Source organism: Necator americanus, chromosome IV (genome assembly GCF_031761385.1).
Source record: "Necator americanus strain Aroian chromosome IV, whole genome shotgun sequence".
In the NCBI taxonomy this organism is placed as follows: Eukaryota; Metazoa; Nematoda; class Chromadorea; order Rhabditida; family Ancylostomatidae; genus Necator; species Necator americanus.
The window spans coordinates 14907394-14935361 of record NC_087374.1 but is presented as its reverse complement, the minus strand read 5'-3'; the positions used below and the strand labels follow the sequence as shown (position 1 = coordinate 14935361).

At 41.2% G+C, this 27968-nt stretch overlaps 2 protein-coding genes across 6 annotated transcripts; both read right to left on the bottom strand.

Moving 5' to 3' along the window:
• Positions 1-148: 148 nt before the first annotated feature.
• Positions 149-12316, bottom strand: RB195_001315 (uncharacterized protein; the record flags this gene model as incomplete). Of its 3 annotated transcripts, XM_064198038.1 has the most annotated exons (11): positions 149-349; positions 783-899; positions 960-1027; positions 1304-1379; positions 2643-2725; positions 2804-2891; positions 3692-6769; positions 7137-7233; positions 7305-7459; positions 7521-7589; positions 12296-12316. In XM_064198038.1, the coding sequence occupies 11 exons, from the start codon at positions 12314-12316 to the stop codon at positions 149-151; spliced, it is 4053 nt and encodes a 1350-aa protein (XP_064053919.1). The 3 variants fall into 3 exon arrangements, with proteins under 3 accessions (XP_064053919.1, XP_064053921.1, XP_064053920.1); XM_064198040.1 differs by lacking the exons at positions 3692-6769; positions 7137-7233; positions 7305-7459; positions 7521-7589; positions 12296-12316 and having other exon boundaries at positions 2804-2843; XM_064198039.1 differs by lacking the exons at positions 149-349; positions 783-899; positions 960-1027; ... (2 more) ...; positions 2804-2891; positions 12296-12316 and adding an exon at positions 7652-7657 and having other exon boundaries at positions 3683-6769.
• RB195_001314 (uncharacterized protein) lies at positions 10603-27948 on the bottom strand (the record flags this gene model as incomplete). 3 transcript variants are annotated; one of them, XM_064198037.1, is made up of 14 exons in its annotated part: positions 15640-15724; positions 15837-15989; positions 16937-17051; positions 17105-17160; positions 19477-19643; positions 21462-21596; positions 21671-21792; positions 21859-22009; positions 22100-22245; positions 22302-22377; positions 22492-22612; positions 22823-22967; positions 25237-25314; positions 27807-27948. In XM_064198037.1, 14 exons carry the CDS (start codon positions 27946-27948, stop codon positions 15640-15642), a joined length of 1692 nt encoding a protein of 563 aa, XP_064053917.1. The 3 variants fall into 3 exon arrangements, with proteins under 3 accessions (XP_064053916.1, XP_064053917.1, XP_064053918.1); XM_064198036.1 differs by lacking the exons at positions 15640-15724; positions 15837-15989; positions 16937-17051; positions 17105-17160 and adding an exon at positions 10603-10675; XM_064198035.1 differs by lacking the exons at positions 15640-15724; positions 15837-15989; positions 16937-17051; positions 17105-17160; positions 19477-19643 and having other exon boundaries at positions 21456-21596.
• Positions 27949-27968: the final 20 nt, after the last annotated feature.

Genomic DNA, 27968 nt, shown 5'->3' with positions numbered 1-27968 from the left:
TTATATACTCATCCGACTTTGCGTCAAAATCAGGATTTCATTGCATGCACGCTTGAACACCGTGAATTACACATCTGATGAATCTAGGGATTTGTTTCCTTTCTCGCTAGTGGCTTGTCACTAGTTTTGGCACTTCAGGGAGGAGGAGTTAATCGATTTTTCCTGGCGTTTTGGATGTGCCTATGATCACAGGAACGATGATGTCGAACTGGTCAAGATCTAATTTGAAAAAGTAGCTTATTGTGACCAGTCTATCTGCATGTATCGACGTTGGCGGTAAATCGGAGGGCACAGAAAACTCTATCTCTTTGGTTTCGGGACCGGAACCAGGTCGAGCTTTACAAGTGCCCTGGAAGTCGACAAGTAGTTGTTGAGAAGAAAGAATAAAAGAGAACATAAGCAACTTCCGATGTGTTGCAACAGTGCTGTAAAGGATTTATAGTCGGGTCAAAACGACCTAAAACAAGGTGCAGTTGCGTAGGTGACTGCACTGGTAGGTAGGTCACTGGTAAAGACGCAGTAATGCGAGTCATGCGAGCCGTTGGGGTGGAAGCGGGACCATCGCTAGTTTCACTCATCGCCGTAGTCCGCATGAAGTAAGCGATGCGCCAGCTCGACCCTAACCGCTAGCTTCACCGGGCCGCTTCGAGCGCAGCCGCTTACGCAACTGCACCGAGCTTCACATCGTTTTGACCCGACTGTATATCCCTCGCCTGTAAACGATGCTGTACCTCTCGTACAACACAAGTAGTGACACTTGTAACACAAGTAGTACCACATACATGAGACTCTACGGCAATGGTTACGCTCTTCTTATCCACCAAATGCGTTTCATATCGATTCGTGGATACGAAGTCAAGCTGTTGACAAAGTGATATTAACACGCATTCATGCTGTCCCTGAGAAGAAATATCACCGTTTTAGTAACATCAAGTGCATTTTCACGAAACAACTACTACCTTCTTGCGTTGCCATCGCTTTCCTCGTGTTCGGTCTTCCACAGTGAGGGTGATTCTAGTCGTCTCCCCTGTAAAGCAAGGAGATAGCAGAGATTAGGGTGTGCCAAACATGATCAGTGGAAAGAATTGGGACAGCACACAGCTATAAAATTGAATTACTGGGGTTACAGTTAAATGAAGACAAATCCTTCAATATTCCAGCTAATTTATTACATGTAGTCATAAGAAAGGAGACTAGTAGCACAAGGACTCTTTTCTTTCAGAAAGTGGAATTGTCTAGCCAACGTTCTCTATTTTCTTTCCCTATGATAATCTTTCACGATGGATAAGCAGACGCCACTAACCTGGCAAAAGCCCTACTTCCTGGACCTTCATGGATGCCACGATTGATCCACGCCTTCGACCACAACAGCCGGTGATCTTTAAATCGTTTAAATCAACGAATCTAATAATACACTGGCGCACCATTTATTTATTTTCAGAAATAAACATCCAACAGATTACTAATTTATCTCAGAAAATAGAAATTTGTTGAGGAATTGAGCGCACACAATGTCGGTCAGTGGTGCTAATGTCGAACTAAATAAAGAATATTCGTCACTGTCGAAGGATTGTCATGGAGTGAATGTTTTCCAGCAATGGGAAGAAAGTGCACAACACATCAATAGAACTGCAGGAACAAGCTGCCTGTTTGAAGGCAGCGTTTGAATAAATAATCGCGGTTTAGATTTTTCCGTCGGTCTTTAAAAGGTCTGAACATAGTTTGCATGTATCAGACTGAAAACACACAACCCCCCAGAAATCCAGGAATTCGAGACACCAAGTGCATTCGGAGCAGTAGAATAATGTGACGTTTGCAAAAACACGCCCGATAAAATGAGTTACGCATTGATGTAACGAAAAATATGCCCGCGAGTGCTGAGGCAGCACTAAAATGACGTTGTTGGGACCTAGAATGGATAGCGGTAGGAGAGTAGTTCGTGAGTATGACCGCGATCGCACTCAACACCGCCTAGTAATCCAGAAAAAAGACTAAAAAGCAGTTTAGTTGTAACTCCGTCGTTGTCCACATTCCAGCTGATGTGACTCAAACAAGCAGCAGAAGCTCCATAAACACGACAGACAGACAGGTTGCGGATGGCAACTGTTTTGCTGTCTGTAATAAGATGCGTCGTTGCGGACACCTATGCAACCAGGGCTGTTTCACACGCTTTTTTCTGGATTACTAGAGAAAACATTACTAGATGACACATATATCCGTGAACTACTCCTATACTCCTATCTGTTTCTGGTGAGATCCCAACATCGTCACGTAAGCTGCCAGTGGCGCCTTAGTCATTTTGTCGCACGTGTTTTCGTCGATGTCGGACAATGCATCTGATGCTTCAAATTCCTGGATGTGTGAGGGAAGTTGCGCGTTTGTATCGATTTGTGAACGACGGTACCTGTTGGTGATAGGATCTCAAACTCGATCAATTTTTTTTTCGGACGTTCCTTTTATCGCATTTACGTCTCTACAACTGTTTTGCTGTTTCTCTACATTTAAACATCTTGCATAGGCATCTTTGTTTTCTTCTCCATTTAGGTGAAGAGAAGTCTTTTTAAAAGAGGCTACATAAGCTATTCAACTATAAACGAGAGTTTTAATTGTTTTATTAAATTGAAGAGAGTCAAAAAACTAACAAGCTCTTCTTCTGTTGTCGCCGCGGAGTCACGCATATATGGTGCATCAAGATTGAGGTATGGATAGACTTTGAAAGTCTTCTCTGACAAATAGATGCAACTACTCAAGTAATCCTCCAGGATGGCGAAAAAATTACAAAAAAATGGCAGTAGAAAAGGACCTGCCACCATCTCCGTATCTCCATCTTCAGGGATTGCCATCAGAGCAGTGCACGTGTAACGAACCGAACCATAATTATCACGATCTATCTGGAAGAAATCTTTCGTTAAAAAATCCTTATAGAAAATCACGTGAAATCACGAGTACGTGTACTTCAAAGATTTTCTACAGATTTTTCTCTGTACGGATCAAAGAGTGTTTTGTACCCATCGTCGTACAATATTTTTCAATTATTCACTCTAAACCGCATCATCTTCTCCGCAAGCGATTGAAATAGAAATAAGTTGAGCAGTAAATTGGCACCTTTGTATTCAAGATTTGAAATTGAAGTTTGTTTTAGTTTTGTCAAAATTCTTTAATGATTCCAACGATTGTAGTATTTCCTCTCCATTCATATCATCTACCAAACCTAACATGCCTGAGAAAATTCATTTAAAACGAGAAGGAAAGAAAAGCACTCGCACGAGTTAACTAATCGTTTATCCATGATTACTAAAATTTGCAAGTTATCTTTTTCATATTTTTGAGATTGGAAAGCTTACAAAGCACAAATGCAAATGAAAAGGCAAACGAGATTCACATTAGGTGTTGAACACGGTGGCCATCTTGGAAATGAGCTAGAAAACTGCGCAATTCAATGGGATAAATTAGCACTGCTTGATGAATAAGTATACGAAAGCAGCTTTGCAGAGGGAGATTCTGAGGACTAAAATAGGGAGAAGACAAAATTTAACTGGATGGATATTTTACTGCAAGGCGGAATTGATTTGCTGGTTTCGACTAGTCTATAAGGATTGCTGGAATTTACTCAATAGACGGCAATGAACTGACATATTTTATAATACTTACTTACTTACTTAGATACTTAGATGGCCCGTCTTCACTCGACGTGCGGGCCCCAGCATCTCTTCCACTCATTTCGTTCCCTCGCCATTGTCATCCAAGATGTTCTCAAGCTTCGTGAGTGACGTTGACGAGGTCCTTGAGCCGTATCCAGCTGAGCTCTCAGCTGGTCCATCCGTGCAGCGAACACGTCACTCCATCTCGTTGGCGGTCTCCCTCGGGGGCGTTTAGCGTCCCTTGGGATCCACTCTAGCGTTCTTTTAGTCCATCTATCGTCGATTCTTCTCATGATGTGACCGGCCCATCTATGTTTTGCTTTCGATACATATTCCGCTGGGTCGCGAAGACGGGACATTCCTCTTAAGTCGGAGCTACGAAGACCGGCAAGGTGTTGTGTGCGCCGGTTAAACTTCAGGAGACATCTCTCAAGGGCTCTGTGGGTAGTAAGTAGCTTCCTAGACGTGGCCGCGGTGTCTGCCCACATCTCCGCTGCGTAACAGAGCGCTGGAAGGACTGTCGAGTCGAACAGATGGGCACGAAGATCATGGTCCGTCAGTTGGTCCGTAGCTTCCCTGACGGCTGCGAATGCTGCCCATGCTGCTCTCATTCTTCTATTCAGTTCTTCCTTCAAGTCGTTTTCCATGTTCATAGAACGTCCGAGGTATACGTATGACGGAGTTTCCACGATTTGGGAGCCTTCAAGTTGTACTCCTCCGTCCTCACAGTGCGCGTTCTTCATGAACTGTGTCTTCTTTCTGTTTATTCGTAGTCCTATTCTCTTCCCTGCTTCGTTCAATTCGTTGAGCATCGTTTCTGCTTCATTGGTACTGCTCGAAAAGAGAACGATGTCGTCCGCGAAACGAAGGTTCGAAAGAAATCTTCCATCAACACGTATGCCCCTTTCTTCCCAGGATAGTGATTTCATTATCCATTGCAATGCAGCCGTGAACAGCTTCGGCGATATGGTATCGCCTTGTCGTACCCCCTTTCCAATGGGTATGGTGAGAGGGCGGTGGAAAAGCTGTATCCTAGTCGTGCATCGTTCGTAGCAGTTGGCTAATGTCCTCACATACGACGCGTCCACACCTTGATCGACCAGCGCTGACAGTATTGCATTCGTTTCTACGCTGTCAAAGGCTTTCTCATAGTCGACGAAGGTTAGAACAAGGGGCAGGCGGTATTCCCGGCAAACCTCTATGACCCTCGACACGGTCTGGATGTGGTCCAAGCAGCTGAACCCTTGGCGGAATCCAGCTTGTTCTTGAGGCTGGGCTTCATCCAGCGTCCTAGATATGCGTGTGAGGATGATTTTGGTGAATACTTTGTATAACACGCTCAGCAAGCATATCGGACGGTAGTTCCGAAGGTCCTCTCGGTCACCTTTCTTATGGATAAGAACGGTTCGCGAGGTCTTCCACTGGTCTGGGATCCTTTCTTTCTGAAGATAGGATGTCATGTGCGCTGCTAAGATTACATGAAGCGGATGGCCACCAGCCCGAAGAAAGTCTGCTGAAATAAAATCAGGTCCGGGGGCTGTGCCAGGTTTCATGCTCTTGATAGCGACTCGTACTTCCGAAGGGAGAATCCGTGGTGGAGCTTCGCCAGTGGGGATGATTGGGCTTGACACAGGAGTTGATGAACGGAAAAGGTTCGAGTAGAACCTCTCCGTAATGATTTCCATCTCACGACGAGAAGACGTGCGAGTCCCGTCTTCGCTGAGCAAGGTTGCTAGCGGAATATTATATTCGCGGAGATCCCTGCGGCACTTCTTTAGACTCGTTCTTCTTTGTGCTGCTTCTAGAATCTTCTTCTGCCTGTACTTCAAAAGATCCTCCTGCAACGCTTTTCTGCAGCTAGTGTTTGCTACTAACCGCTCAATGTGCGATGCATTCGGATCAAGCCTCAAAGCCCTTCTTCTTCCTAACAATTCCTTGGTGGTCTTCGAAATTCGATCCAAGTTTGTCGTGCGCGACTTCGAGGCACGTTCAGCACAGGCTCGTAATCCTCTGAGCAGCATCTCGTAGTCCACGTTTGGGTCCTCCTCGATGTGCCAGTCACCTTGGGACAGGGAGTCCTCGAGTACGCAATCGTCGTAGACGACTTCTTTTCTCCTTCGTTGCCGATAGCAGATGTTCTTTTCCATCGTGTGGCTAGGTCGTATTTTCGCACGAAGGAGACGGTGATCAGAACCACTACAAAAGGATGGTACTACTGAGACGTCAAGTAGACACCACCTCCGGTTGGTGAGTATGTGGTCGATCTCCGTACGAGTCGCGCCATTGGGCGATTCCCATGTCCACCGACGATGATCTTTTTTCATGAAAAGAGAGTTCCCATGAAAGAGGCGAGCGGCGGACAACAGCCCGGCGAGACGATTGCCATTTTCATTCCGGTCCCCTAGTCCAAATCTTCCAATCCTGTATTCCTCTTTTGTGGCCTTTCCTAGTTTTGCGTTGAAGTCTCCGACAACGAATTTGTAAAAGGACTTCTCGTTGTGGACTACTTCCTCCAGCTCCTCGTAAAACGCGTCCAATTCGGAATCATCAGCTGCTGATGTTGGTGAATAGCAGTTGATGATACTGATGGATTTTTGGCGCAGAGGGCGGAGGCGAAGAATGGCCAGACGAGGTGACAGGATCTCGTGAGAATCGACGAGATGGACGACAGATGGGTGCACAACGAAACCAACACCGCCTACATTTCGCGACGGAACCTTCTCTCCACGAATGACGAGTGTACCGTCATTCATCTGTCGTACGTCGCTCCTTCTGCACTTGGTCTCCTGCAGGGCAATCACGTGAAATTTGATACGCTCTGCAGCTCCGAGAAGGGCATGCAGGTCGGCGTCTGTGGAAACTGTTCTCGCGTTGTAAGTACACAGTCTGAGACAGTCTCCATGGCGAGTCGTGCGTGTGTCGCCTTGGTCCAGAATCAATGACGTCCTGAGCAACCTGAGATTTGATCGCCTCTCACCGGTCGCCATACCGTCCGACGTCTGAGACGGCAGGGCCCAGTGTGCAGGGTACTGAGGCAGTGAATATGCTGGAGTGGCAAAGAGACTTTTCCCCAAACTAAGCAGCCATGCCACGGCGAGCTTAGCTTTCACCACAGGTCGTCGCCCAACCTATATGGATCAGGGAACCACCTTGCGACATTTTGCCAAGACGGTGGTGAATCTTAGCAGTGGTTTACTCTTAGCTAGGCTTCCGATTCCGAGAAGTCGGAATGTCGGATGTGTCGAACTCCTTCTCAGCTTGGGAGACCCTGCCGGAGGACGAACCTCCGCTGTGCATCGCAGTTCGACGCCCAGTGTCACCTCCACGCCACTATGAGGCGGTAAACCGTTGTGGAGGTATTTTATAATAAATGAAAACTAATCTCGTAATAAATGATAATTTCATAATAAAATTATGAAACCTGCAGCAGTAGACTAACAAATGGGCGAATAAATCGATAGACATGTGATTATACTCCTTAACCTATGTACTTACAGAAGAGAGAACATCCATAGGTAGACGTGCTTCAAAAGATACTGAATGCCTGCCTTCCAACAGACAGAACTCGTCCGTACAATGATCCGCTATTGACCTGTAATAAAAGAAGTAATGTTTTCCTGATGGACCCACCAAAGCGACAAATAATCCAGATAATTATCCTACGTGGTCAGATCGATCAGTTCATCCATAAAATTGTGCCTAGATTCGAAGGAAAGATCGCTGTTCTTGTTTCGCCAGCCCGTTTCTGCTACACCCGTTAATCGTACCAGAAGACCACCAATCCGAACTTCACGAGTACAACCAACGTCAATCACACCCTTTAATACGTGTATTTGTGAAAATCCCTCTATACTTTGAAAATCCTCAAAAAATGAATACCTTTATTACTTCGCCTCCTATGTACGGCTCGTTCATACCTCTATCCAATGTAACATCGAAGTAGTCCACCTAAATTCGAGAACTAATGCTTCCTGCACGGCAAATGGCAGCGGACCACAGTTTCACATTACCTTCATTGCTGCGTCTCATTATGACATAGGTATCAGAACGGCGTCGCAACTACGAAATTCTCTGCAATTTCTATAATTTTAGCTTGTGAAGAGTGATTGAGTAATGTACGACATGCATAGGTGGGAAAGAATGAGATAATTGTTTGAACTTTACTCTAATTCGTGATTTAGCCGTTTAATTGGAACCTTTTTTCAAATAATTAACACTAACGGTTAAAATTAGATCTGGAGCAGTGGTGGAAGGTTACCACTAACACGTCTGAAATGTCGATGACTCGACACTCGTAGAGATCAAATGAGCTCTTTGTGATCGATGAATATCGATAATTAGCTTCAGACTTGTTAAGGAGGACAAGAACACTGAGTTGATAAAGCGGTTCGCCTACGGGTTTCACTTTGTAGGCCGCAGATAAAATCATAATCTTCTTCAATTCGCAACTAAGGCGGGACGTGTTTGATGGATTGTATGTGAGAAAAAGTAAGAATTCTTTAAAAAGAATGGAATCCTCGTTCTACGATGATTGACACTTCATCATTTTTTAAGTTTACGATCTTTTCTTGATACCTAAGCCTTCAAGAAACTAGTGCTGCAATATTTAACATTACGGTTGCCTTTGGCGAACTCACAACTTTTGGCACTGTTTCAGCACTGCGGAATTTTGCGAAATACAAAGATTTACAGCCGAGCTGCTCCTCTCTGTATGGGTTTAAGTTGGTCGAATGAAATCGCTAGCGACATGATTTGATTCGAAAATCCATCAACAGATTGTCTAATTTACTTCTTTTTTTCGGAATAAAGCTCCCTTTTTACTCTTTTCTCTATTAAACGTATTCAAATCAAAGGTAATTTACAGTCATTTCCAATTTAGAAAAAATCATCTCCAATTTGAAAAAAAATTCCTGCGAGGTGTAAGACACACTATCACAAAACATAGACAGAATGTGCCGAGGTTTCAAGACAAGAGAACACTCGAACTGCTCAGTCGCGAATGTATTTCTTTAGCAAAAACTGCTTCAAGTGCTCGTTGATGCCGAGGAAACAAGAGGTGGAAACAGCAGAAATTGGAAGATGTCAAAGAGTGAAAGTAGGACTATAGGATGAAGGACAATTTTCGGGAAATTTCCGAGTTTGAAACTCCTGCGATACGATGACGCATGAGGATTCTCCTAATTGAACAACCACGCCTAAGCCTGAGTGAAACTTCAGCTCACATGGGATATCAAATTTCGCGCAACTGTGACTGAAGACTATTCGTTGCAAGAGACAGCAAAGAAACAAAGATGTGATAAAGAGTATAGAACAGACTCGTAGTTGGGCTGAAATTTAAGAAAAGTCACCTCAGACTTCTTCTTGAATATATCAAGCAAAACGTCTCAATAAAACTGCGGTACAATGGTTGCAATTATGGTGCGAAGAAATCTACGATAGAAAAACACCAGTGCTCTAGAAAATAACAAATCATTCCGAAGAAGAAACAAATTTCCAGGTCTTATAGGAAAGCAGACGATTTATTTTTGTTTCACTTTATTCACATAAGCTCATGAAATAAAATAATGAATTAGAAAATTCAAGAAATACATTCAAAACATGGTCTCCTGTGAATGACTTGCTGCAAAATGAGATGAGTTATATTCACAGTATTTTTAAAAGTTTGCTTACTCAAGCCCATCCTGAATAATCGTAGTGAAACTACATAACCTGTATATGGACCCAATACACGGAGAGAGATGAAATCCTTAGAAAATCCAAGATCAAATGTACTATAGACGTTTCTAACACGAGAAATCGATATGTAGTGCAGTCACGAAAAAAAAAGAAGAAGAAGAAAAAAAGATTTCCGATAAAGGAATCAAGAACTGCAAATTGTAAAGTGTTCGATAGTAGTTATAAGTTGTGAATTAGTTGCGAGAAGAGAATGTCCCGAAAGAAAATTTCGCATTAAAGCGTTTTCAATATTGTAGAAATAATATAAATAAAATATAACCAAATACATTTCTTACTAAAATGGATACTGCAGTAAGAAATAAGGGCAATATGTGTAGATTTGCTCTCCTTATGCACAGGAATCTGCTCTTCCTATGCACTAGCATAAAGTTCAGCCCATGTAGAAAAAGGACGGCATCAATGAAAAAAAGAAAGGGGGAGCTGACATCAGCGCTTGTCATTTTCTTCTGGTCGGATGAAAGGATCCATGTGTCAGCGAAGATACATAAACCACAATGTGTATACCTCCTTGACTGCACTTCTGCTATCTGAGATCATTGCAGGCGCTGAAAGTTTCAGAAAACGTTCATTCAACTATCCAGTGTGTTCAAAAAAAAAAAACATAAAAACTTATTGAATCAGACTTTCATCTAGATTCCAACACAAATAATTCTCCAGGTCCTGGAAAAATCTGGTAATTTGCTGCTACTCATTTTTACTTCAAACAGATATTTTTACTTCAAACAAACAGAAGTAGCCGCCGTAGTTCACACTTTTATACAGATACAACCATTGAACGATAGAATGAAACATCCTTATCATAGATCACCTATGCTGACTGTATTTTTTCTTCTAGATAAGAAGATCAGTAGATGTCGACATCTCATGAACTCTGTGAAGAAATTGCGAAAAGAAAGATATTTCTTTCCTTATGTAATCTACAACCTTTCGCCGCACTACTGGACAATTTTCTCACCGTATGATCCCATAAAAGCTGAAAACATCCGTAAGTGCTAAAAAATGAACCGACGGTTATTGATAAAGCTCCACTGTATCAGATACTGCAATTTTGTGCCTCAATCCTATGTATGCGTATGGTTGAGGAATAAGTCATAAGCGTTTTATCCAGACATAGAAGTAAAACGTATTGGTAAAGTGTTGAGCACTATTCGATAGAGAATGTATGAAGGTGCTAAGATTTTTTCTACATTTGTTCCTTGATTTTTCGAGTTATTAAAATGGACTATCAAGTGGACATCTTCGACAACATCTTCACCTTGCGCTTTTTGCACGTATGCGGGGTGTTGAAGTTGCGGAAGCTGTAAAGCACTTATTTACTTACAAATACTATAATACTTTAAGACGCTTGCAAGCCGTATTCAAAATAAAGACACGCCGTTGTATTATGACTAGACCGTAATATCATTTGTGAAAACCCACCATTCTTTCGTAAAGGCATCACCCCACGAAGGTGAGGTGGTACAGATTTCAGGTGGAGAGTTCCTACACGGGATCGTAGATTATGGGGAGGAGGGTGATTCCGTCCATTTTTTCCTAATTGCCGTTAAAACGACCCGGAAGATGCGGCGCGTGCACAAGGCTGGCGCGCTCCAACCGAACTCATTGAAGAAAATAGCGCGCCGGGATGCTTGAGGTCGTATCTTCCGGCCGTTTTTTACGGCAATTAGGAAGAAATGGACGGAATCAAACTCCTCTCCGTAATCTACTCCGTATATGCATAACCCACCTGAATCCCCCACCACCCCAGAATTGTGTGGTGATGCCTTTAACTGGTGATAACATTATCAACATATTGGTTTTCAAATAAAATACGTTCAGAACTTCATATTTCTTAGATTTTGTGGAAGATTTCACTTTTTTGGGAATATTATACTGTAAATTGATCTTGTACCACCATCGAAAGTGAGCGCAGAAAATCTTTCGGTCATATACTGAGCAGACCACCACATCGCCTTGTTCGACGAGTTCTGAGGAGTTTGTCGGGTTCCAAGCGAAAAGGCCAACAGGCTGAAAACGGAAGTTCTGGACTGAAGTGGAGAAAGAGGACCTGAGGACACTCGGGGTGAATAGGCAGCTAAGGCAAGACGTAAGGGTTTCGCAGAATATGGAATAGCGACTAATATATTGATTCTGTGCAGGCTCTCGCAGAAGATAGAGAAGCTTGGACAGGGGGAACGGTAAAGAGGGTCCCGCCGGATTCTCCGCGAGTGCCTCCGAGTCATAACGTGTAGAGTGGATGTGCCGGCGGATACGCGAACATACCTCGACGAGGCAATTGCGTGACGCAATGACACCAACCGCCAATTAGGTCAACTAAAGTAATTCAGTTGTACTGCACTTGTGTTGTAAATTATTGCACCAGACAAATATCTTCGATCCTAAGCGATGTTAGAATGGCACATATATATTAAAAGATAATAGGCACTCACGAATAAAAGTTATCAGAAGGAAAAATACATCGCAAATTTCCACTCTTGCTTGTGTTCCTCATCTGGATTGTTGGAGATTCCACGAAGCGCGAAACTTTTGCCACAGTCGATCTTTCAAAAGTTCATATAGGTTGCAAAGTGGGAAATGTCAAACCAGGGAGGTAGTTCAAGTCATAGCTCCTCGTAATTCCCAAAACTTGCCTTAAAGACAACACCCCTCCAATCAATCCACCCGTAAGATGCGGCTTGGAGAGCTCTGGAGCACTATTTTCTACAACGAGTTCGATCGGAGCGCGCCAGCCCTGTACACGCGCCGCATGCACTAGGCCGTTTTTTACGGCAATTAGGAGGAAGTGGACGGAATCACCCTCCTCCCCATAATCGTGGGGTGGCCTTTAATCGCACGTCCTTACAATGTGACTCACACTATAGAGGCTCAAAAAAGTAAGAGATTTCATGAAAATTCCTGCGATTTGTTTAAATACATACCTGCGCTACTGTGATGGGCATTTCCTGAATTTGCCGCTAATTTCAAAGTACGTGCGGTTGACATTTATCGCAAAGTGACCGCTATCATCTTCAAATTCGATTTTCAACTGTACAGCTGTCAATTGAGATTTAAGCAGAACGAATTGAATGGGTTTTCGAGTACATAAATTTTAATTGGGGCATGCGGGAGAATTAAAACTTCAAAGCGAACAATTCAGTTCTTTCTAGTCCTAATTCCGTTCCTTTCTCCGTATTTTTCAAGAAGCGTGAATGAGCAGGCGGGCAAGAGAACAATGTCTCAGTGAAAATCTTTCGTTTGCTCGAAGCCGCCACATCAATACGTCATAGAAGCTAGCCTCAGGGCTGTAAAACCGGATTACATCGCCTGAGAAACCGTCTAAATGGAATATACCTCAGAAAAAAAGCAACAAGCTATTCTGAAACCAAAAAGAACTCTTTGAAAAAGAGGCAAAATGTGCGGAATAGTAATTTGAGCACTGCAGCCGGCTAGTTGGATGAAACTGTTTCGAAGTCTTCCGATAACAAAAAAGAGGATGAGGCGTCGTCTGGAGACGGACCTTTCCTCCCTACCCGTCGTTACAAATTACGTCAACTACGTAAGCGGCGGCTGACAGAGCCGGCAATTAAAGACAGCGTATCACGAAACCAACGATGTAGGGGCTCTGTGAGCAAATATAGATTTTGGGGTGTAGAATGCGAGTATGAGTGTAGCTCTGCACACTCCTACCTAAACATCCTGAAAACTTGCATTGGAACCGCTTTATCTTCTAGAAGTCACATGAGAACGCTCCACATGTGCGAGCGAGCGGTCGAAAATCAGTGGAGTCTCCACGGCGGTTCATTCAAGTAAAGACATGCACGCGTACAAAGGCTGCACGTTCTCCTCGTAGGAACTAAAGCGGTTCCAATGGCGTTTTTCGGGAAAACCAGGAGGAATAGAGCAAGGCCACGCTTACACTCGCAATCTACACCCCGAACTCTGCATTTGACCAGAAGCGATTGAGCTTATTAAATGAAAACTTTGTAACTGACAGTTTAATCAGAGAGTGTGAACGCCAGTTGTTTTCGCAGATTGCTCAACGCCTGAAATCAATTACGTCCGAAAAATTTGTGCTCAGCCCATGCGAATGGATATAAAAGTTGAAGAGAGAACGACACTTCATACTTCAAGTGCACAGCGAGGTCTGATGAAGTTCAAATCGCAAGGGAGAAAGAGGACGAGAATCAGAAAAGATATTAACGAGAACAACAAATCCATGAATGCCCCGAGAGATATCGTAATATCCTTCGCAACTCTGCTATAGCTTGGATTTGAATTTCAAGCAAGCATTTTTTGCAAAACATAATCTTATAAGTGCAGATATGAGGCTGATGAATGCTGAAGCTTTTTTTCGAAACGACGCAGACAGAAACAGAAGATCGTAGAAAGCGTTCATCTAGGACACCCAGAGTCATCCAAGGACATAACAGTAGAAACTAACAGAAAAGAAGTGGTAGAACTCTGAAGATTTTAAGAATTTTAAGAAAAGAGTATTTACTGTTCCAGGATCGGTTTCATGGACAGTGTAACAAAGAAGAACTGTGCCAAGAAATTTCCTGTAAGCTTCGAATCGTTACTTAGTAAATTCTACGGCTATTTAACGCTGGAATAGAAAAACGAATAAATTTCAAAGGATTTTGCAATCGCAGCCAACAAACAAATGGAAAGCAGGAACCAATTAGTTTGAATAATGAGAAGCTCCGTATTCGAACGTATTAAAAAAAACAAGAACAAATGATGATAGAGCCTCAATTCAAATATCACCTAAATATTTACTACAGCTCTACACCGACTTAATATCATAGTTCTCAGTTAGGCCGATTACGAGCCGCTAAAATCTGGAACTCGGATTTAGATCGTATCGCGAATATTCAAAAATTTTTGAAAGGAGTTTTGAATTGCTCGGCAACTCAAAGCTATTTTCGTTCGAAAAGTTGAAAAATTGAAGTGATCAGCATGTAACCATAGTTGGAATAAAGCGGCAGGCACAATATTGAAAAAAAAAACATCCTAACATTTCAAATTTTTTCATCCACTTATCATCTTGACATTTTTCTAGCATTTTTCGAGTAGTAGTACAATAGCAGCAGAAATAATCGATTGCTATTCAAAACTTTAGTGAGTACGTCGATCAGATTTAATGGAAGCGATAAGTGTTCAAATCTTTTCTCCTTTGAGTTTTTGTCGCCGGTTTCTGCATGTTTTTCCTCCCTTGTAAGAGATAGTTATAATTTACGCAATGGTATTCCTAACCATCCACTTTTTTCACATCTACACTCTATTAAGAAGATGTTTTTCACTCTTTTCCCAGATTCAATAATTTACGATAAGGCTAAAATTTCGATATGAAGCAGAGATAGATGCAAGACAAACATCTCACGCCCCATTTTCCAGTGAATATACTAAACACTTGGCTACGTCAACGCTCTGACACCCCAGTCGAGCCCAGTGAAGCTTTAACGACTATTGCTGGGAATTTAATACTCGCAAAACTGTTAGACTAGTCATTTCGACATATGCGACAATAATTAGTTAAGGCAAATAATAAACTAGTTCGCTTAAGCGCAGAAACATGAGGATGTAACGTATCGACCTGCCACAGACAGGACTCGGAAAGTATAGATTTCTCCTCTCAGTCCTTCGAAGGCAGCAATAAAGAAGAGAAAAATCCGAGCTATCGGCCGATAAGCTGTTACTGGACTCGTATTGACTTCGAGAAAAAAAAAACTGAATGAATGAAAGGTGGGGATCGCAGTTGATACAGATCCCCATTAGATTTCCGGGAAGGATTACCCACCAGAAAAACCTTAACAGCTGCATCGAATAATTCATTAGCTTGCGATTGGTTTCGTCTTACTTCACAATAGAGGATAGAACATTCTCTCAAAAGAGGTGAAATTCAACACTAATATCTCAACAAAAAATAAACTGCTTGTACATATTTATTAATTTGTTCCCTAGTTAGTGCATCATGTGTTTGGAAATGCCAGAAACATCTATCGATTTCTAAATGAGTAGAAAGATTTGAATTATGGTAGTTGAGTGTGTCTGTTTTTGCACCAATTAGTAGCAGATATCACCCGATTTATGAATTCCTTAATTACAAAAAAACTTCAGATATGTGTCTGAGGTGCAAACTTGCTGTTAGATTTTTTTCCTTTCAGTAAAAGGGCTGGAACATCTCCATTCAGGGCTACAAATTCTGCTGCTAGTCGAAAAAAACTGCAAAAATTGGGAAAAACTAACAGAAATCCGAAGCAAGCACGATTTCTACTATGAAAATTCATCGCAGGTGGCGTACAGACCAGATCGCAGCTGTTACCAAGCATAAACAACCGCAAGAAAATACTTCGGATTTGTCCTTAAATCTAAAATTGCATGCTGTGAACGTTTCAAGAAGGCGAGAAAACTTTGGATTCATGGCCTTTCGGGTGAAATTACTAGATAAGCAGGAATATAAAATCAGACGCCGAATCCTACCTTCTTAACGCATTCGCATAGATATAATTTCGCGATTTTATATTCAGTGCGCGCTGCTGCAGAGCATCACGCACTAAATACACATTGCATGCGTGAAGAAGTCCAAAAACGCCAAAAGCTCCGTATTCTGACAGATTGGAACCACATTTTGAGCTGAAAAGTCCTAGTTCTTCGTAGAAGTGACACGAAATGCAGTGTTTTCCTGAATGCCACAACTTATTCGTTTAATACATTAGAGTTAGCACTTCAAGGTTCATTTTAAATAGCTCCAGAAATTACTGAAATCTGAAGAATAGACTCTGGATCAGGCTAAGGAACAAGCCTTATAACACATTTCAATTCCTATTTAAAGACATGGATACCATTTAAAATCTTCTATGGAATCTTTCTATGAAATCTTGCGTGTGCAGAAGGAGTCCCAAACCTACAAGGCGTGGTTGAAAATAGAAAGAACCGTCGCTAAACTCTGTTAGAACGTCCTGAAAGTTTGGAATATTCTTAGCAAAAACTTGCTCCACGAAAAAAAAAACATAGTTCTCGGTTAATAAACGTCAACACGGAGAAGTTGACTTCCACGAGCAGCTACAAATCCAACTGATGACAAAAAATGACAGAGAAAATCAGAATTGGAATACTCAGCTTATCAGTCACACAACCAGTAAATTAATAAATTCACATATATCATTTGGTACTGAATGAATTACACCAAGTTGATGTGTAAGCTCAGTTCAGCTTTTAATGGATGTTTTAAGCTAGCACCCAGATTTGTTTTCCAAAAGAAAAAAAAGATTTCAAACAATATTATTGGATTTTAACCTTGATTTTTTTTTGAGAATTTTCAATCTTGGTGGACATGTTTAGCAGCATTTGCAAAAGTTTACAAATAATCACTACTTGCTACTTTTTCCAATGAGAAAGCTGTTGATGAAAAATATTACAACATCTCGTTCACACAGACGAACGCATTGGAAAGATCCAGAAAGTTGCTAAGTGCACAAAATCCCGACGAATCAGAAATTTCGAAGTAGAGCTCGCTGACGCACAAGCGCACCGCTCAAAAAAGGCATTGAAAAGTAAAATGACTTGAAAACATCACAGACAACGGTTGAAGTGTGTCCGAGAGGTTTGATACGGCTTTGTATTGACTTCGCGCCGTTCCCTCGGGATCGCATCGAAAAGATGTGGGCAATGGTCGATAGGCGCGTAAGACATGAGCTGAAGATGTCAGCTGGATAACTAGAGGGAAAACAAACACTCGAACTACTTACAAGTTGGCTGGATGACACAGGTTTCCGATGCAAGAGCGCTACGACGTGTAGTTCCTCTAAAAGGGATGTGTAAGCTACTAGATAGCAAATCTATCCAGACTTTCTCCAGAACATCAACATGAGTTGTCAGAGATTCAGATTTCTAATATCGGACGTCATTTTAGGAAGAAGAACACAAGCAGAACATCAACATCGCCGCGGAGACGCTCCTGATTTGGCAGTAATCGATCGCGTCTTCTGAACAACAGATGAGAATTTCTATACCAACTGTACGCCATGGTATAGCCGCGTCAAACCATATGAAGCCACATAGGTGCAGTTGCGCAAGTTGTAGCGATGGGTGATGCTAGCAAGAGTACCCTCGATCCTAACCGCAGCGCAGCCGCCTGGACTGCACCAGGCTTCAGGTCCTTTTGACCCGACAGCACATAGAGAGGAGAACTCTCCGACGGATTAGTGAAGAGAAGAAACTCTCTTTCTTTACGATGCACCCGTCGAACGACTCACTTACTTCTTCTACATTAGCGCTGTTCAAGCGGAACTCAATTTTGAAGTTGTATGACAAACACTATGTTATGGAAAAAAACATGAAGCCAGCTCATCCATCATTCTTCTTGTCAAAAGTAGACAAAGCGGGGTTATCTTTTCTTCCTGCCTACTCTCTTTCATTTTCAAATGATCAAGTAGAACTTAAAATAAGTCGGGCCTGGTTCTATGTCGGACAGAATTCTAGGTCAGCCTAGCAACAACTAATAGTTTTTCTGGATCAAATATGCCATCCAAGCGGACGAAAAACAACGCCAAAATTTTAAATCTCCCTAGCTTCTTTGATGACTTTGGGATTTCTACCTACAAATTTGTCGTTAGAGGCAGCACACTACGAAATTGACCATGCTGGGATCACTACACGAGAGGATGGGTCCAGTGGCGTAGATCTCCAGACAGACATTCCTAGCTTTGAGCTTTGCCACAGACATTCCTAGCTTTGATCCTACCCAAACTGAGCGCGCATCGCTGTCTCCTCTACTCATACGGGTACGATCGCCTGTATGCAGCCTCTTGTAACGAGTTAACGTGACTACTTCTCTGTGGAGACGAGTTCTGAGCTCCCTCTCTACAGCATACGGAAAAATCCGCACACTTTTGCTTTTTGTGGTTCTTCGATATTCTTCCGGTAGTGGTGTATTAATACGGGGAAAGAAGTAATTTTCCATCAGTTTCAATGTTTATTTTACATCTACAACAGCTCTAAGATGTTAGTTCGTAGGGATTCAATTCTTGTCTTATTTTTTTTGTGGTTGTGCATGGTTAGCAACTGATATAATCGGAGTAATAGTAAAATCCCAAAACCGGTCCTAAAGGAAGGCCACCCATGCAAAGTTAAACGAAAAGTGGGAGGGGGAAGGGTGAGCGAGAGTGTTCTGCAGAAATTCTTACAAGTTGAAGTCCTTGAGAAGATACCCTGGAATCAGGAGAAACTATCGAAATCACTATCTAAAAAAAGTTTTCTTTGACTACAAAAGTGACAATTGTGCACTCAAAAAATGGGATAAAAATTAAAAATTTGAAATACAAATTCATGAAATTTATTAAGATTTAAAAAATTTGTGATTGACTGTTCTTTCATGACCGAATTTAGCGGCTTAGGTTTGAAATCGTTCTTTATTGGCTTTTCCTCATTGTTCTTACTTCTTTTTCATGCTGCTCTACTCATATATCAATTTGTACCGAGTATGTCTTCACAGCTCACAGTTCCTTGCGATTTCCGTACGAGAACAAAAGTTCACTTCAGGACAATGAACAGATCGTTGTGGAGTCGTGTATAACAAATTGTTCTGAGAACTAAGTTGGTGTAACAGAACCTCAGAAATAAAATTCATTTTATTATATAAAGTCTAGATAAATTAGCTAGATTACCAATTTAGAATTATTAAGACATTTAGAATTATTAAAACGTATATTAACGGTCACCTTAATGACTTTTAATGAAAGTGAAACAACCCATGCCCATTTTTGCAATTATTGCGCGAACTATTCTCATTTTGTGTAATGTGTAGTTGAGGAAGAGGGGGACACACAACGGGGCTCTTATTTCTGGAAGTAAATAGTTAAACCAGTTGTGGCCTAAAAACCTGAGCATTACCCTTAGATGATCTGTGACATGGAAACTGAAAGAAAAAAGAAGATAGATCCCCGAAGCATCCCGTTTCTTGAGAGATAAGCAAACTGCCTTCATAAAGGCTACACCACTTAACCCTAGGCCATCTTTAGGGGCACAGCCTTGTGAGTACTGATGGATGTGTGAATAAAAAATGTTGAGAAGATTCTTCGATTTTTCTTCTGCGATGAAAGTACTACATGATAAGACTTACGCATTCACTTCCATTAGGCTTGTTTGAAGAGTTTGGTGAAGTTGAGGCGCTAGCAGTTCTAGCTCCTCCTTTTTTCTCTTAGTAGTTTTAGCCATCATGTCATGGGTCTTCGAAGACCATTGCTTAGGTTTGAGCGCCCCGACTGACTCAGCTATTCCAGTAGTGACCTGTTAATTGATGAGCTATGACTTTCTCAAATGCTTTTCTGCTCTTCAAATGGAAAATCATTTGTCACTTAAGAAAGATCCTCGTGCAATATTAAAGTTTTCTTGCGTGAGGAAGTAGAAGCCAAAAGAGAGCATGGTTGAGTTGCACCCTTGCCACAACTACCTTAGCACCCATATTTCTGTTATCTCTTCTCATTCTATCTAACTTGAACAAACCATACTTGCCGTTTAGAGCCTGGTAACTATTCTAATTTCATTTTATTTGTTTTGGATGAGTGTTTGCACCAGCTTTGCAATTTTTGCAATTTGGCCGCTCTTATTAACAACGGTAAACGGCTTCATTTTCATGACATTCTTTAAGTAATAGTACAATCGGTGGGAGTGTAGTTATAGGTCAAAACGACAAGAAGCACAGTGCAGTTGCGTAAGCGGTTGCGCTCGAATTGGCGTAGGGGAGATAGCGGTTGGAACCGAGGTGGAACAATCGCTAACTGCAATAATAAACGGTGGGAGAATAGGTTCTCACTCGATCTTAACCACTACACTCCACTGTACCGCTTCGAGTGCAACCGCTTACGCAACTGCACCGTGCTTCATGTCGTTTTAACCCTGGCATAGAGAGCGTTACAATAATATGGATACGTGCATCTTCATCGCCGACATCCACCCTGGCCTCTACGTTCGGACATATCCTCGGAACGAATTGGCAAAAGAGAGTCGGTTCCAACAGACACGTCTATAGCATCTATAGCATTTCGTCTATAGCAAACACCAACTACCGGCACCGGGGTCGCATATAACAACCAACTAATGGGTAACGCTCGGTTTCCTCCAGAGTAAAGAACAAATTATGAATTGAATTTTGACATTTTATTAATGCACCGTTCTAGCATCCACTTAAATGTCCCCCTCTCGTTAATCACTCATCTCCAATACATGGAGCGTCCCTCCAAACCATCTTTTTCGGATCCATATTCCTGCTACTGCATAAGCGAAAGGTTATAGAGGAAAGAAATATAAATGAGTGCTAACGAAGTGTCGTTAGCATTCATATATATTTCTTTCCTTTATAACTGAGGGAACAAACTGTTCTTAACACCTTTCAGACTCTTTTTTTTTTCGTTTCAATGCGAATAGGATTTCAATGCTTATTAACGATTATACTCTCTTTCTCCGCTTTTCTTTTCTTTTCTACTTTTCTACGATAAACAGCTCTTTTACCACGGTTTTCAGGAAGAAATAGATTTAATTACAATACAATATAACACAAGTAGAATACACTTTGGCCTGGTATTATGTTAGTTGCTTATGTGAGCTTTCAATCTTTGCATGACTTTTTAACTATCATCTAGTTTTATGTAATTTCTAGAACAATAGTTGAAATATTTGATACCGCGCTGCGCGTCCTCACAATAGATAGTTAATGACGTAATTTGAAATTCCGAAGTAAGATTTGTACCGCTTGTTTCTTAAGGCACATATCTTTTTGACAAAACCTGTAATGAGTTTGTTGTTGTCGATGCAGTACATTGTTATCCCTTTTCTTCCGCTGTGAATTGCACAAATTACGTTGTATGAAACGAATAAATAATGAAAATAAATCAGAACAATGGATGGAGAGGTAGTATACATATATAGCTTCATTAAGGTCTACACGATATACATATTAAATTATTCTGCAGAGTGAAAGTGGTGACCTTATTTACGTAGACACTTTACGGCAGTCTTTATACATAGTGGTATGAAGTTAGCAAATGGTGGATAAATGAAGGAAATGAAAGCAAAAGAAACAGCTAAAATAAAACGAAACTGTCAAACTTTTGTGATTCTGCGAGCACCCGCTCCTCGTGGTAGAGCTGGTCGGGCAAAGAGCTTGGGGCTTTCTTGCGGAGCTGGATAGAGCGCTTCCATTAAAGCTTTTTCGGAAAGGTCGTCCTTAGAGTCGACTTCCATCTGAATCGCCAAAGTGATGCGAGGAACAAAGTTTTCTTCAATGTGTAGAATAACGTGAGTTTTGCAGACCCAACCTTCTTACTGATCTCTATTCCTAAATGCTTGGTCGCCGTTTCGAGAAACGGGGATTTACAGCTCGAGTACAGCATCCGCTCTTTGATTGAGCTACCAGATGACGGCAATGAATATATAAAAACTAAAAAAAAACATTGAGATACAAGAATTCTCGGATATTCTAACGCAAACTACAGAGAAACATTACATGTGGAAGACTGCGGGTGGCCATTATTACTGTGATCCAATCGATAGAAGGTATATCGGGGTTTGTCACGAGGAATTTTAGTTGCTAGCTGACTTGCTGGTAATTTCTCCTCTGTTGCTTCTAACTTTATCGCTTCGTTTAAAGTATCTACCTGAAATATGAGCAATGTAAAAATGAAATTGATAATTTTGATGTTCTTCGAACACAATGACGATCACTTTGAAGATGTGGTAAGACGCACGGATAATTGAACGAGAGCGAGCGAGCCTTGGGCTAACTTCCGAACTGCATCTTCAGCATTTCGGTCGAGAGGAAAAGTCACTCCCTTCATGTGTTGTGGTCCTGCGTGAGCCACCGCGGCGCGCTCTTGTTGTGCATTGTGCAACTCTAAAAAAGAAATGTATCGAGGAGTTCGAAGTACAAAGGAAGTAGTTGAGGTCTACCTCTTTCTACTTCACTCATAGGTCCTAATTCCGATTTTGTTTTGAGCCAGTTTTCGAAAGATTCCAATGATAATTCCTGGAAAAACTTGACTAAATAAAAACCGACTCAAAAAGTTCTAACGTAGACTGATAGGAGTTATCAATAGAGAATCAAATAACTCCCATCACAACCAAAAAAGTGAAAGATAACCTTTCTGTCTGTTACATGTTTTTCGTACTCAACATAACAAGGACCAAACTCGCTTTTGAATGTAGCGCGAGTAGCTGCAAGCAACATTTTCTCTTTGACAGGTGCACGATCATCAGCAAACCTAAAACTTCAAGGTATTTAGTCAAACAAGTGAATCAGAGTTCAAGCCAAACTTTTGCGAATGCTAGCAAGAGCGATTAACACATAGCAATTGGACAAGATTGGGAAAAAAGGTGCAGATGTACCTGAATCTGTATTGCCTGAATTCGTGCTTGCAAAATATGCGCACAAAAAAAGAAGGCAAACAATTCAATTACGGAAAAGAACTTGCGTTATCAAAATCCATTCAGTGATGGTGTTGAGCCGAAAGAGAATGAAGCATGGTTCGAATGCATCGACACACTCAGGGAGTGTCGCACGCCAGTCGTCCCGCCAGTTACTGGTGCCGGCATATTCGTAATTGGGTGTAAGTTCCTCTGTAATGAAAGCGGTTCCAAATCTCAGCAGCAATTACTGGTATTTGTTTAGCATTACTATATTTGTTGTATACCAAATTGCTAGTCGCAAGGACTTAGCCAAAGGCGGACGAGATCAAAAACATAGTCTAGTAGTTCTCCAAAGGTAAATACACTCTATCTTCTTCATGATTGAAGGAACTACCATGAAAACAAGTAAGAGTTCAAGAGTGAACACTGCAATGAAATCCTATACGTTGCAAGAAAATGAAATCAAATTTCTATGAAAACGAGCACAGCAGTTACATTTTGTGCATTCTGTAATCTAATTTTATGCGTACATGTGTTTTACGCCCAATGCCCAGCATTCGAAACCGTGGATTGTTTTGTCTCCCTAGTGGCACGTCATTGAAAATGATTTAGGAATGACAAGACGTTTATTTCTTCATGTCAGCATCTATCTCAAAACATAAGACACTTAGTAAAGAATGTTACTTCAAAATTCAGAACTGGTGAGCAAACCATGGACAATAATACAATAGAACAAGAAGTCTATGTTCTAGTCTATTTCATCACTCTTTGTCAATTAACTTCAAGCTGAAGGGATTCGTACATAAAATCGGTATCTTAAGCATCCTCAGCACTCCAGAGAAGAATGATCATTGATTCGACCAAGTCAGGCAGCACAACACGCATTATTCTAATCAAAAGATGAGAAAATACCAAGTGAAAAGTGCTCATACGCTCATTTGTAGACGTTTTTTTTTTGTATTTGCCGTACTTTCTACTTCTACTGCAAACAATCGTCGTACGCTGAAGTTAAACAGCTGTGCTGGTAAGTCGATCAATGCATAGAGAGAGCGGTCAAAGCATAACAGATGTTACTATAACGTTATTCCATCGCTCGATAGTTGCTCGATCATCAAACAATGCCCTATGAGACGCTCACGCCTTTGTTCGTAATTCACAATTACATCATTCACAAAAAATCGTCATTAATGCTGCGTCCAGTATGGATGCTCTTGTTTGTAATCTGTATACTCAGCGGTAATGTAATGCTTTACTTTTGGCTTTACTAAATCTAATGTAGTGTTTTTCAGTTGGCTGCTGAGCAGAGATTATTTACAACGAAATGAGGACTAGTCACGGAACTTATCTTTTCTCATTTAGAAGGAAATATTTGTTAAAGATGTGACGTTGACAGAAATACTTTCATCGCTCATCCTCTATAGGTAAATACTTATTTCCCTTGGGTGTCTGGAGGGACACAAGAACTAAATCCAATTTTTCAATTGTACAAACTATTAAAGGCTTCAAATTACAAGATATTCAAGGCAAAAGCGATCTCATTTCTGCTCTTGTTAGTACATTTTTAGTCTTTGTAGCACACCGACTGCAATAATACGCAACTGATTAGATATAATTCCTGTAGGGCTAGAAAAGAAAGAAGAAATCATCGCTTAATCAACTATTGAAGTGGCGATCTTCAGTATTCGAAATATCTTGCAGTGTTCCATGTCCCTTTGAAATATCACCTCTTCGAGAACTCTGGGGCGATGTAGAAACCGAACACTTCTCGTTATTGACCTGTCAGTCACAATCAGTTTATTGCCTCGCTTGCTGTTAAATGTAAAGTAGACCTCTGCCGAAACTAAGGAAAAGTTCGAAAAAATTGGTGTGGAAATTGGAAACTAGTAAGAAAAAGTGAAACACAGTTGACAATCGTTCAGATCACACTACCGAATAAGCGATTTTCACTTGTTGAACTCAGGAATAATCTGCTTCAATACCGTGACGTAAGCTACACTACATTTCACGAAAATGCAGCAAAACGCGAATGCTGATTTTCTAGAATCCCTGACGCGACTAGATCTGTAGCAAAAATAGTTCTTGGTCTTGATCTTGCTTTGGTTTTGGCAACTACAACGGTTATATTGATGAAGTTAAACTATGCTGCGCAGAAAAAGGGGTAATTCACAGTTAGCTAACTGAGAAGAGGAGACGGTAAAGAAGAGAAGTAAAAGGGAATAGTCAAATCTCCTCAAAGATAAATGCTTTACAGCGGGAACTGTGATTGTTTGCAGTAAGTACCACAATCACTCTTTCATTTGGAAAGCAGTCGATCCAAAACGAACAGTACATATCAAAAAGATGGTTTAATATTGAAAATTATTCACAAATAACTAAAACAAGACATGCAAAGAACTAAAGTTTAGCAGGCTTCCAGCAGATGGAATAATCACAATCGATGAGTAAATAAACAAATACTTCAACTTTGATAACAACTCACCACTCCTCACTACGACTTTTATCAAACGCAGTTTTGCTTGTTTTCCAAGGTTGAATGCATTCCGCAGCGCTTCATTGGCTAAAAAAAAGACAGAAATTATATTTCTTCGCTCACAGTTGAAAATCATGAGGAAAAATCCACATGCATGAGGATCTGTCATAAGCAGCAGGAGCTATCACACTACAATACATGGTATATTGATAAATATTGAAGTGTGACGTATCTGACCTATCCTTATAATTGAGCGCTGACCATGAGAAAGGATAAGATCAGAATAAGACATACCCCACTTGAAGTGAGTTTAAAAACAACTTGAAGTTGAAGGGGGACTGTGACGCACAACTTCCAATTATTCTTTGTCGCCATCTACTCTTATCTCTTTAACATAAAAGCACATATGTAAACCAAAAAAAAGAGCAAAAAAGCAAAAGGAAGACACCGTGGACAAGAAATAGATTCGAAGCAAGCACTGCAATTACAATTTGTCACATTTCGCTGAAATCCCTACTGTGTTTGAATGGCTCTTTCAAAAAGCCATCCTACTGGCATCGTTGAAATGAGAAGTGTGTACAAGAAAGAACATAGTCGAAACTAATGCATATTATGAAGAGGACAGCGCATAGATGTGTTAGACTGGAACTACATTAAATTATTCCAAAAAGGAACAGAGTGTCTGTTAACGGGAATAACCTCATGAGACACACGAAAGATAAGAATCAGAAATTCCTCTAGTTGTTTTCGCCTGTGAGCATTTTTCGCGATCTTAATCTATTTCGTAACTGCAAATATCCACTATTTCTTTAACTATTAAAAAAAAAACAGATTGATTTGATTACACAGAAGTTTTGGGATGAACACGGGAAGTGTATGTTACGCAATAGACATTTTGTTTTCTTCTAAGCTAACAGCTGATGACATGCTTTATGTCTTACTCCTTAATTAACCCAAAAGTGATGACGAGACTGATGAAGTCTTCCTTTTTTTATGACATTTATCAAGTGGTTGACAGTAACCTGCATCAATATCGCATTGAATGCAGAATTAATTGGTACATCATAGAGCACAGTGTTATTAGAGGACGACTGTTCTTCTAAAATATGGAAAGGTCTATACGTTGAGAAAACAATGTTACACATTCTATTCCATTTCTGCGGTTGGAATCATGCAAGTTACTCTACTTTTCACTCTAGGTTAGAACGGAAAAACAATATAATCGGCGAAATTTTTATGTGATTTGATGACTAAAATGTGCAATTCTACGAATTCCGATGCACTCAATCATCTATGGTTGTGGCACGAGACCGCTATAATACGAAAGTTCATTCGGTATGAACTGTCCACGTGAGAGCCTGTTGTTATAGTCGGATCAAAGCAGCCTGAAGCCTATTGCAGTTGCGATCGACCTTCACTCATATCTGCAGTTCGATGGGACCTCGCTCGCTAGCTCCAATCGAACTGCAGATATGAGTGAAGCTCCCATTCGAGAGTTACTGCACCTGCGCGGGCTTTAGGTCTTCTTAGATCGACTGTGCTACGTTAGCTCAACTACGTCTAGAACTACATACGTTTAAATTTATTGACGATAGTAGAAGTGTATCAAAGACGGGGCAAAATGAGAAATTGACTAACGTTTTGGCCTTCGCCGAAACAATAATATGATGGGGAGAAACTTCTAGTTCAATTTTCACTTTCATATGCAAATTAGTGTCTTTGACACCATATCAAAGTGGTTAGCACTCATTTGGAAAGATCACTCATTTCCATTTAGATCAAACGTTCTACTAAGGCTCTCAATCTAGAGAAAAGCGTCTGCGTGACAAAACTCGGAGCACTTCGTACGGTGCAAACCTGTTCTCGTTCAACTCTTAGAAGAAAAACAGAGGTTTGTTGCCCAATCCTCTTGCAAAATCTATAAGCGAAATCCGAACAAACTGAAGTGATACTTCATCTCACTCTTAAAAGCTCAAAAGAGTGAGCAGAAATTCTAAGTTTTCGCGTTGGTTGGATAATTATTGTCAGGAGTGGGGGGGTACCTGTGAACATAATTTGTATACGGAAGTAAGTCCTATGAATCAATGTTGATCACCCATCACTTGCAGTAGGTCATTGGTTGTCGAAGTCACTTTAGAATGTGTGTGAACAAGAGCGATTGAAGACTTTTCGGAGGGATAGATGTATCTCAGTGCAGGAAATTACCAAATGCCATTGTAAAGATTTACATGGCAAAGCTCCTTTACACATTTTAGAGATGACAAGAGGATTTCCAGAATATCCGGAGAAGCACGTCTGTTCTGAACAGTAATGCATAAACAGGGATTAAGGAGGCCTGCACACCAGACTAGAAATGGACTGTGATTTGTATTACGATTCGATTCTAAGTAGTTGTACAACACATCTCTCGAAAAAAGATAGATTTTCTCCTGAAGTGACCGCAAAGAATAAGTATGAAACGACTAAGCATGTTAGGAAAGAAAAAGTACAATAACTGGGAAGAAATGGTAATAAATGAACGTTAAACAGTAAACAGAGCTAGTACGTAATGCAACTAAGGTAACAAATTGATAGCCAACCTCTTATGCCCGTCTGACAAGCCATAGCCGAGGACGACGTACACTGCAACCGTTGGCGAGCGCTCGACAGCCTTGTCTGCGCCCTCCGTTGCCGATGTGCTCTTCGCCGTTCTCTGATACGCTGGCCCCACACTGCCTTCATCGCCCACCCGATCGCTGCTC